Here is a 12,479-nt window from a genome sequence, read left to right on the forward strand (position 1 = left end):
CGGCCCTATACTCAGAAAAGTAAGTGAGAATATGTCCAAATTTAAAAGCAAAGAAAATACCACAAAAATTCACCATATCTTTATAAGAGAAAACGTTTCGGAGTCCAGCTCCATCGTCAGTTCACAACACAAAATTCTGTTCAGAAAAAGTTCAGTCCTAGAAACAACTGAAATTTGAAAATATCGATGCACATTATGCCCAAATGAAGGTTACCTAAAATCGGTTAGACTCAGTATCAGTGCTACGACCTCTCTCCGCTCGGTGCTGTCTGTAATAAAGCGTGTAACTATTTGAACAATTTGACCCATTACATTTTCCGATTGCCAAGCTTCCGCCGCGCTCCATATAAGGTGGAGTTATCGTCCGCAGCTCCATGGCTCCACAATAGACGTCTGGAGCACGGCGCGATAAGCCCACCCAGCACAGAACACGGAGAAAAATATTAGCGTTCAGCGGACGGAGTCGTCGAAATTTAGGGCTTGATACTGATAGCCGAGATTACTCTATGCACCGTGGAGCCTACATCCGTAGGTTTATTCAAGCTGCAGGATGAGCAAAAGTTTCGGGTTAACTTTAGAGGATTCGAATCGTCATGTACACGGTGGTAGCCAAGAATCGGTCATCCACACGGTGATGGTCAAGAATCGCTCATCCACACGGTGGTAGCCAAGAATCGGTCATCCACGCGGTGGTGGTCAAGAATNCAAGAATCGGTCATCGTGTCACGCGGTGGTAGCCAAGAATCGGTCATCGTGTCACGCGGTGGTAGCCAAGAATCGGTCATCCACGCCGTAGTAGCCAAGAATTCAACACTACGAGATTCTATAACAGCAACAATCAATGAAGCAAGCATTAAAACTTCCCCATCATACGCGAACATTTCCGAACATTTTTCGAAAATGTTCATTTCGAAAAATGACATTTTCGATTTCTGACAACATTTTTTTCGATCATTCATATAGCTCTAATTGAAAAGTTTTAAACAAATGAAAAGAATATAATCAGAAAAGTTAGAGCGCAAAACTTGATATTTTGTGCAAAGCGCGAAAACTGTGTGCATTCATTATATAAGCCTCCAAATTGGTCCTTGTCGTTCCAGCCCTTTTCTGTCTGGACAACGATATATAACAACAAGGTATACATAACAGATACTCTTTTGATATTTATTACAGTGGAAATCTATCAATGCATGATGGCTTTGAAACGCAGTTGCGATCGAGAGTTCTGCATCGGGAGAGAGGCTGGCCAGTGGTCGCAGGATACCCTTACGATTTCCTTTTTACGCAGGAATTAAAGGAACTCTTTAATTAGAGACCTCCTAGAGAACACATCCTCCTGACACTTATTTTTAGCGCATTTTCTCATTTACGAAAAATGCACTATTGTGCTCGCCATGTTCATCTGTCCGTCTGTCTGTCCGTCCATGACTTCATGTTTTCGTCGACGAGAAAATGCGCTCTCTGTCACTCACTGCGGTGAGTACTGAGTTATATTTTTTAGAGGAAGTGTCTGGAGGGGCGGCAGAAACAGAAGGGGTGTCTGCAGAAGGGGTGTCTGCGGCAGACGCTTAAGAAAGGTCGGACTCGTGGAGGCGGAAGAGATATAAGCATTGGCACAGTTTACTAGAATTTCGTCATCATCGAAAGCCCAGGAATGTTTAAAGTTGTTATTCAGAATAAACTCAGGGCGTGATTCCAATGATTCTTTTATGTTGGAAACCAAAAGTGACATGATGGATCTTGGGGGGTCTACAAAAATTAAACATATCATTTGATGCTTCTGCTATGCTTGCAAGTGTCTATACTTGATTGACGACTCTGCCTTCCTAAAGATTTTATATTTCAAATTTTTAAAAGTTTGTCTCAGAATATGATAAAAAAACACAACAAATAATTTAAGAAATCAAATAATTGTTGATGTTCATTAAACATTATATTTGCACATCGCATCCACGGGCCGACAATCTAAGGAGCATAACAAGATAAAAATAATGCTAGATTGAAGATTTCTTGATTAGTTTCGAGAATATAAGTGACAAGAGGATGCGCGTTGAACATAGACTGGGCAGATAAACATAAATGAGAGCACGGCTAGACAGGATTAGCGACCTGTGGCTATAATATCCTTCGAAACAAAGCGATGTGAGGCTGAAGAATGGCTTCGCGATAACTGAAGCTGACTTCAATCCAGTAGCAAACAAGCAGAAAGATTATTGATCTATATACATGCTTCAACCCAACAAAATAATGAATTCTTACATTTTGGCATGGCTTTTCCTCGTTTTGATCGAGGACTAAAGTCTGTATAAGTGAGGTAAAGACTAAATATGAAAAAAAGTTTAATCACTCAGGGAAAATTACCTAGTTTCATAAAAGTAAAGGTCCAGATAAGTACTCCGTCAAAGATATCATATGCCAATGCCAAGACATAAGCCATTTCAACAAAACTACTGAGATGTAACTGTTATTTATCCTATTGGAATTGCTTAACAAGCAAGGTCAGCGATCAGTTATATTGTTGCAACTGACAAGGTGCAACATCAAATTCATGACAAACTTGCGATTTAAGCAATCAAGTGATTTTAATACTTATATCCGATCAAGATTCATATCATACTCCCTAAGTCATAAAAATCTGCCACTAATAACAGTCACAGATATTTTTGCATGGCGATTAGCTTGGTCGCCTACCATACTCAGACCACTGTCTCATTTTGGTTCTATTCCCTGCTGCACGATCCAGGCGTCAATAAAAAAAAGTAGTCATTATAACAAACAGATTCTCCCTCGCAACTGAATTTTTCCTTTTCGGTGTAGTGGACTTCGTCGTTACCTTAGGGTGGGAAGCTTCTTAGTATGCCGCTTCCGAACATCACTTTAATTAACTTACATCTAAAGTGTTTCGGTGATGCAGTGCACCTCACTTCAGGCATCGAATCGAAGCACAACAAGTATATTTTTGTCTCTGCTACCCCGGAACCATGCGCGTTTCTATAGCAACCCACCCGCGAACTTTGACCTCGACTCTATTTTAGGCCCATTGATCGGTGTCTTCAAGCTCTGCGAAAATATCGATGCCGGGATAGTTAATTAGGGGTAGTTGAGTATTGACGGAATAGCAGTTAACAGTGGATCATAATGGTACCACTTTACGCATGTCGCCTTGATTCCTATTTAGAAAAATACCATCCTGCTCCTACCAAATCTTTGTTTAAACTTTAAAGCACTTTAATGACCAAGGCTGTGCCTATTCAGTCACCGGAACCGTTCAACTTTATAAAAACAGTTAGATTTTTCGTCTTTGGCTGAAGGTGGATGAAAGCTGCACAAATAGCACTACATGTGACTGATTCATTGAATTTCTGGTCGAATGATTGAAGCTCTTAATTGTTAATAAGTTCCGAGAACAGTAATGAAATATTTTGGGGAATTCGCCCTTTCAGAAGCATGTACAATGGTGACATCATTATATACAACACGATATCATTATTGACGCTAACATTAATGCAAAAAATTTATGGCAATTTCTCACTGTCAATCGAAGGAATGATTTATTTAAATGTACGACGTTAAGGGCCAAATGCGACTTTAATATGAAGGTAATTGCAGGCATAGAATCTCTAGAAATAAATTATTTGCTACGGGAACCAAATATAAAAAAAGACTTCGAGCCTCTCGTACGTTTAATGAAAAGGCTTTCAAAATTGATTCATTCTGTATAAAATTATATATCTATGCCCGCAGTTGAAATTAATCTGCTAGGAAAATTTTTTAACCAAATAAAATATATCATAGTCTATTTATACGGAAGTTCTACTGCGTTTTCACTTTTTTTGTGTATGAAAACTTTTCTTGCATCGAGGCTCATGCGGAAGCTTGCCAATGTAGCAGCCACAAAGAGACGGCAAACAAGACTTTGTTGAAGTCAGGAAGGCTTTCCTTTTAAAACAAAGTTAGAGTAAACAGAAAAGTTTCTGCTGGTATATAAGCGCCCCATGCATGAGTCATGGAGAATTTCAACGGCCAGAGCATAGCAACGTCCATGGGGCCCATTGGGCTAGCTGGGGGCCAGCGGAGGGTTGCGGACTAGCGCATACCGGGCACTCCCATGACTACCTCCACCCATCACCTCGACGGCTGAATAATACCACCACTCCCATCCCCGCTTCCTCCCATCACTCCCATGCTCGGAGAACACCTCCCACCACCCTCACCAAGCATGCATAATGGAAATTAATTCNGGATAACATAGATATGTTTCATTGCTGTCAGTGTTACAATCCAAACGTGAGCAGAAAAAAGATGTTAAACACGACGGCATTGAGTATTATGAGGGATCTTTAAAAATCGTACTCTATTAATTTTCTAGAATATCACAGAAACGGGAATGAACGGTGGAAATGGAGATTACGTTCGATATACTTTTATAATATTGCTATGCTCTTCACTTTCCGGTAGAAACCAACCCAATTTATGAAGACGCTGCATATAGTACGAAAAAGGGCCAGTCAAGGCCAATAATTTAGTGAATGGCCAAGTTCGGAATAATCGACATATTGCGCGGCGACGAACGCTTGCACGCACTCGATAGCGCGCCAGCTTCCTAGGTCACCAAGGTGTCCAGAATAGGAAAAGTTATCGTCTTACGTTGACAGTGCCTGACATCGCCCAAATTAATCGCATAATTATAGCACAAGCTCTTAATCCAGGGCCTAGGGCCGACACTCGCTCATTATCAGGGCCGTGCTACGCGGAAATAAGATTGAATGGAATTCCGGTGCATGACTAGCAACACCCATATTGCTTAGTGGGACCAGCCGTCGCGCTGACTGCTCCTTGTCTAGCGCCTGGGGCGCCCATGGTTTGTAAGGGCGGCCACTCATGCCTCTGCCACCCAAAATGGAAAGAGTTTTTCATTTTTGTCCGCACTGATGAGGAATGCTATGATCTTATTGTTCAGTATTAATTGTTTAATTTATGACAGTTTCGTTTGTTTAAATTTTTATGCTTGTGTTTAGAAAAAAGACAAGTAATGTCTTCGGAGATACAGTTCAAGCAGAAGCCAATGCAGCTTATTATTAAGATTGAATATATAAATTCAACATCCATGCTGAAGCTGAAAAAACTGAGCACCACTAAAGGTAATCAAAGAATAATTTGTGTTACGTAGTTAAAACGTCTCGCGTAAAATACTATTTAAATTATTAGCTAAGCGTTGGCACGAGGTTGAGCAGCACTGCAGGTTAAAATTGGTTGTAGTGTGTCTTTTTCAAGGAAAATTTTCTTTTATACTACAGTGGATGATATTTTTTAGTTATCTCGGATGCCAACTTGAGGCCGCTCACGCACGTGGACGTGCCTGAGACGAGCAGCAGACGTGCAGGCAGGAAGCGCAGGCGCGATGTCTTGCGGAAATAAGGCGTCGCAATCCACGCTTACAGCGACCAATTAATTACCGCAATTAAATTTTTCTATGACTTATGCGACTTTCTTATAGTTCAATTTGATTTCATTTGGATAAAGTACTAGGCACTATCATCGTGTGCTATAATGACAATGGAAAATATTATATTAATTTAATTGAAACTTTATTATGGACAGGGTGCCGCGAACAACAATCTGAGACGACCTCTCTTTTGTCATGGAAGCATCCAAGGCAAACGGCCAACTTCTTTTTAAAAGCTCATAAGAGAAACTAGCCTACTATCATTCTCCACAGGAGCGCCCTGAAAGACTCGAATTCTTCTTCTTATTCATTAAATAAATATATCGCATCAAATTAAATACAACGAATAGCGAACAAAAAGTTTTATTTAAAGCTTCGTAACTTCAAGCGGAGGAAGCCCAACTGCAGGCGTGAGCCTTCAATTTGAGCCTTGACCACGAAGGTCATTACAAATGTAATGACTTTCATAGCAAAGTTTCAACTATGAATGACGCAAGCATAACGAGAAGTGAATTATTATTAAAAAAATCCTTAAGTAACTTAGCAAATTGGATTACACCGAACGTCAGAATTACAATCACATTTTATTGTCTCAGATAGAATGCAGCTGGAGGCAAAAAGATAAGTTGAACAAGCATATAAAGTATCAAAAAATATAACTCCGTACTCACTGCAGTGAGTGACAGAGAGCGCATTTTCTCGTCGACGAAAACGTGAAGTNTAGAATATATTTTATATTTATTTTATTGGAAGGAAAGGCAAGTTGCCGGACCATTACAAGGCAGTTTCTATGCACAATGATTCTGCAGAATTCACTGTACAGGACCACCGTGCTTGCTGCGCGATGGTCCTTCGCTTCTTGGAACCGCAACCGAGACGAATCATGCGGACAAATTCGTCCTCTTGTGCATAATGCTATTCATACCTGAACTGTGAAATCAATCGCTTCATAAAGCCATAACGTCAATAGCATCGCGGTCCAGTTTGGGTCGTAAAAAATTCTTGGGAACATGATTCACCGTCTGTCCACATGGCAGCTCAAAACAAGGCCACTCATCCAAGATGATCCTTGAAAATAATTTTTGACCGTCTTGTCTTTGTTTTCTGGCTGTCTCTTATACACATCTAGATGTGTATAAGAGACAGGTTTAACTCTTAACTTCAGTTAACAGTTAAAGCATGCAACTCCAGTTAAGAGTTAAAGCATGCAACGCTTGTTTGACCACATGAGGAGACCCTGGCAGCTTCGAGTGAGAGAATCACTATACCGCAGCAGGGACGACTGAACACAAACCTGCTAATGAGCCACCAATTGCAACCTTAATGCAATGGCATGCGGGCAAAAACTGCAAGTGAGTCTTATCACCGCATGGCTGTAAAATTATAAAGACGTTTATTGGATGCGAGACAATATGGTTCAGGCGCTGGGCATCACTTGCAGTTCTTAATGTTTCTGGCTCTTAATAGCTGCTATTTAAACTGACTTTGAGCAACGTGCATGAGCATCAAACCGCTCATTATGACGGCACCTTTCTCTTTAACAGGAATGATTGAAGAACTCTGCTGAAGCACCCATTATTTCGATTAATATTGAACATGGCTGAGTGGGCACTAGACATCAATAAATGAGGTACACGAAGTCGATGATGTATCATGTTGTGCAGAGACAAGAGTTGTGCAGAGACAAGAGTTGTGCAGAGACAAGTCAATGAGAGCCACGTGACTCCACCTTGTTCTAAATTGTTGAGCTTGGCTATTATAATTGCCCCTCTGTATCATGCCTTAATTAATACCACTATCATGAAGACATTCGACAGAGAACTTTGGCGGCAAGAATCGCCATTAGTGCACACGTTTACATGGAACTTAATGGGAATTGTGAATGTAAAATTCGTAAATGTGAATGAAAAATGTAAATTATATGAATTCACGTCCTCTTTTCTTCTCGTTACCGCTGCTACGTTGTAAATGTGAATGGAAAATGTAAATATTAATGTAAATTACATGAATTCACCTTCTCTTTTATTCTCGTTACCGCTGCTACGTTTTCAATAACATTTATGTGGCATATTAAACTCATTGGTAAATATCGAAAGGGCGGAATATGCTATACGCAATATAAGATAGGTACTCATCCAAATATTATTACTCGTAATAGTTGCGTAATTTTTCACAACTGTGCCACGGAAGACGCGAGCTATACAATTTTCTTGATCTTTACTAAATTATTCCGGAAAAAGTTCATATATACTATTAATGAGTGGTTATATCACGAATAAAAAGAACGATACTATTTCTACGATGAATTTTGATCCTGAAAAACGTCTCAAAGAATATTTAAACAAAAAATCGTCTATAAGTGCTGGTAACGGACCTTGTTAATGAATATCTGTGAATAAAAGTGAAAGTTGAGATAGCACAAGTGAAAAAATACACCGGAACGAATTTTTTGGCGTTGATTAAAATTCAACTTTGCAATGAAGTTCATTGATTACAATGGGAGCTAAATTCTTACGCATATAAAGGAGGCTGCTCGCGTATCCAGCGTATGTGTTGCGTTAAACTCCAATTAAAAAATTAAAATTGCGTTAAACTCCAATTTCACTTGAGTTTATGCACATAATTTAGGGTGCAGGAAGAACTCAATAAATCTAGTCAATTTTTACCATCTGTGAATCATTTACATTAAATGCACCCTGTGGATGGTCGATAAACGTGGAATTCAATTACTAAAAATCTGACCAGTTTTACACCTAGCATTCGCTAATTTTTATTGTGAAATAGCAGCGTTCCACTTATTACATTTTTCTTAGTTAATATTCATTAAAAACAAATTGCTTAGGTACTAATAACTTCCTCCTTACAACTATTCTTGTATCTTTCTCTCGTTTCAATCACATTTCCAATTAACACAGAATATTTTCTGAGTTAGAAAAAAAAACACAAATTCTATGGGAAACTTCCGAGTCTATGAACAAAGATTGCACTTGCATTAATGTGCCTCAAATAATGGCCACCAATTATTGTGCTGTGGCCAAACTATAGACGGAACTTCGGCCTGATTTGCATTTGTTGCATGTCTGAAATTATTTGCATAACAAAACGGCGTTGAAGAAACAATAATATATAAATTTTGCATTGAAAGGGCATTATTGACGAGTAATCGACGCTACGGTGAGGGGTTCTAATTGTAACTACGTTTGAAAACTTTTCTTTTTTGAAATACTTTTTCAAATATGAAGACATATTTTGCAAAAATTTTGATTTTTTTCGTGATACATTTAAACTTTGGATCAAAAAATTACGAATTTTTGGCGAGTAACAAATAAACAACCAATTAAATTGTCATAATATTTGAAATAATTCTCAATCAAATGTTTTACTCGTCAATCACAAAAAGATGATTAGCGTTCTTCTGTTAAATTTAGATTATCTTAAATGAAATAGAAAACAATGTTGCGCAGCGTATGAGTTTGATGTTCCTTACTGTTGACGCTAAAAGTGTTCGAAAAAAGTAAAAAATCAAGAGAATAGCATAAAGAATTAAGAACCAAACCGAATTCAAATTAATCCGCTGATATGTCTAAAATATTGGTCAAATGAAATCTACCGTCCGTTGAAAAGATTTGGTCAAAAGGTCAGTCTAGCCAAGAAAAGGACAAGAATCGGCGACACGCCTATCCAGGCCTATTCTTTAATGCCGAAGATACTATACTATACTATACTATACTATACTATACTAAAGGCATGGCGTTTGCTCTCATTGAAAAAAAAAAGAAATTCCCTGAGATATTTCTTGAAAATTCATCAAAATGAGGAAAAACTTTGTGGTGCCGAAAATAAGATGAGCGTAATTTATACCTTCTTTCTGCCGATAATTACATTATTTTTCCATGTGATGCTTTAATTAAAATTAAGATATTTTAGGCTTGTGATAATTTGGAATAAAGTTGCGGCTTAAACATGATTTTAAATCCCATATCTTAAAAGCTTGTTCTTAACATAGCATTCAAACTGAAAGAAATTTATTGTGCGAATCATTAATAGAATTCGCCAAAATGATCGATCAATTTCTAGGGATTAATTAGCTAAATTCTTACAAACAACAAGCAAATGGACGAGTAACCTAGTTAGTACTGTGAGAAATCGTAATCGTTTCGTCATCTCCGTGGAGTGACGGTGTTTTTGGAAGTGCATTTCCCGTAGAGTTTGACAATTTAAATTCGACCCTGGCAGAATTTTTTAATTCCCTGAAAAAAAATGAATTGAAAGTAGGTTCAGATAAACCTATTTGAGAACACAACAGTTCAGTTTAGTTAATAAAAACATAGAAATGATTAACGTGTTTTGTTTTTATAACCCATTTAAAATGAAAAATTCTGCGTTCGTGGTAGAAAGGAAAGGTTGAGCGAGATACAGTTAAAGCTTCTAAAAATGGTATGAAATTCTAGCATAAAATGCATCCACACCACACATAGGAACACGAATTTCAGTATTGTCAAATAAATATAATGGCAAATTAGGTATATTTGGTGCAGAGGTGACCTGCTAACATCTGCATAAAGAGAAAATATGTAAACATTTTAGTGCTTGTGTAAAGCTATTTGAAAATAGTGAAATATGCCTAGTGAACGAAAAACAGTGAGTGCATAAATTAAAAATAATTCGAATTATGTGATAATGAATAATTCACGGTAGGCTGATAAATTAATGGTAGGTAAATAAATAACGGTAGGTAAATTAATGTGGAACTGATATGAAATGAAAAATAAATTCCGCTAAAATGAAAAATTCAAATTGGAGTCTAATATATTATTAGACAAACTACATGTACTTTATAATTAAAAATATAACTCAGTACTCACTGCAGTGAGTGACAGAGACGGCATTTTCTCGTCGACGAAAACGTGAAGTCACGGACGGACAGACGGACGGACGGACGGACGGACGGACGGACGGACATGGCGAGCACAATAGTGCATTTTTTCCATAAATGAGAAAATGCGCTAAAAAATACATCGAAGCATTACCCAACGTGCACACAAAGTAAGTTAAAGTCTTGGCCGCACCTGCTGCTTATACGGAGGCCATTCAGATCAACGCACTTCCTGTTGAGACTCTCTATTGGCATTGCCTGCACTTAAACTTCTGTGCCAGACGCACGCCCGTTCAACTCATTTAATTCAAAGAGCAAAAGCACCCAACAAAATGTCAACGAAATTATAAGATTTCTTTGTCCACAAAGCTTTGGGTGCCAGGAGTCTATTAATGGCGGTGCTCAGCCGCGGACGAAAATTACATCCGTATAATTTACGATCGCTATTCCGCCGAATAGGAATCGATCATTTGGTCGTCCTTCTAAAAAAATTAGAAATTGTTGATACGATATTTGTTCATTTACGCGGACAGAAATTTTATTTCTGACAATTTATATATTATCTTTAATTACAATTTGCGTTAAATAATTGTAAAATTTTGTACAATGTTTCGAAAATTTCAACTTGAAACTGGAGTGTTGGCAAATTCGAGGTTAAGCAAATAATCGGTCAATCCAATAAATTAGTCCAAAATGATATCAGAAAAAAATTAATACCGTTAAAACTAACAAAATAAATTATGTCATCCTTCGTGCCTCGAGTCTAAAAAGAGCTGACACAAGAAGGCGAGGTAAAAGTTAAAAATCTACTGAAGGCACTGCGTGCAAGTATAATAGAAGAGCAAGTAGCCATGAATGAAGCTTGCGAGACACCAGGGCGTATGTGTCCGTAGCTGCAGTCGCTCCGAGCTGCCCCCACCATCTCGACTACATAAGCAGACGGCAGCATCGCCAGCCTCCTAGATTGTTTGTGCGGGTCGCGCTGTGAACTGTGAAGCAGCAGCAGCAGCACCAGCAGCAGCAGCAGCAGCAGCAAGAGCAGCAGTTCGTATAGCTAAGCACAGTCTTGTTGTGAAGTTCTCTCGTGAGGCTTGCCAGACGTGAGGCAGACAGAGGCGCTGTTAGTCAAGGCCCTGCTGAGCGCTCGAGCTTTTGTGTCCGCACGAACTCTTCAACGGCACAGAAAATATACCAGTTTTCTCTGTAATCACTCAAAGCTTATGTGTAACTGTAGTTATCTTTGAACAAGATGGATCAAAAATGATTGAGTGAGAGCAACGAAAATTACTTGTTGTAACGTCGTTCCTCAGTGCCTGCGGTCTTTGATTTCAGGTGACAAGTGTCACTACGGACAAATATCAGTAGGATTTATCTGTGGGGTTTTGCTACCGCTAATTTACCGTTGTCATCATGTCATCGAGCGTAAGATGGCTTATGTTGGTGACGGTTGTCACCTTGACGTCCCAGTCTTCATTTGGTTCACAGTCATGCAGCCCAGATAAGCTCACAGTTTACCGGGTTTACCTCAACACAATGTGGAGCCGGGAAGTTTTTCCCAAGCAGTACCCTGAGTGGCGGCCTCCAGCACAGTGGTCCCAAATTATAGGTAAGTTTAATTCATTTTACATGTTAGAATTTTTGTAAAATGTTATGTTAGAATTTTTATAAAATGTTAGTTTGTTATTATAAAAATATCATGGGTATGGTTTTCTGCATTTCGATCAATTTAGATCTGGGGTATGGTTTCCTGCACAGTGGTCCCAAATTATAGGTAAGTTTAATACATTTTATTAGCCTCATGTTAGAATTTTTATAAAATGTTAGTTTGTTATTATAAAAAGATCACGGTATGGTTTTCTGCATTTAGATCAATTTAGAATTTTAGATCATGGGTATGGTTTCCTGCACAGCGATCGCAAATTATTGGTAATTTTAATTCATTTTAGCAGCCTAATGTCAAAATTTTCATAAAATGTTAGTTGGTTATTGTAAAATATTCTATATAAAAAATTATTCCTCTGGGCATACAGAGGTTCGTCGTTTAAGAGCAAAATTTATAAGTGATTCATATACGAGAATACGACGAATGACGATTCATGGAACAGAAGGGGTATTACTTTTTTACAGACGGTTTAAATTTTTAATAGCCTGAATTAG

At 38.4% G+C, this 12,479-nt stretch overlaps 1 protein-coding gene across 1 annotated transcript in view; it reads left to right on the top strand.

Annotated features, from left to right (window-relative positions):
* Window positions 1-11,299: 11,299 nt before the first annotated feature.
* The window catches only part of LOC108671019 (spondin-2), a 28,126-nt gene continuing 26,946 nt past the window's right edge, over window positions 11,300-12,479 (top strand). The window contains exon 1 of the mRNA XM_018158505.2: window positions 11,300-11,928. Within this exon, the coding sequence (XP_018013994.1) occupies window positions 11,733-11,928 (196 nt within the window). The 5' untranslated portion in view covers window positions 11,300-11,732. The remainder of the gene's footprint in view (window positions 11,929-12,479) is intronic.

The sequence above is a fragment of the Hyalella azteca genome, unplaced genomic scaffold, assembly GCF_000764305.2.
Source record: "Hyalella azteca isolate HAZT.00-mixed unplaced genomic scaffold, Hazt_2.0.2 contig6929, whole genome shotgun sequence".
In the NCBI taxonomy this organism is placed as follows: Eukaryota; Metazoa; Arthropoda; class Malacostraca; order Amphipoda; family Hyalellidae; genus Hyalella; species Hyalella azteca.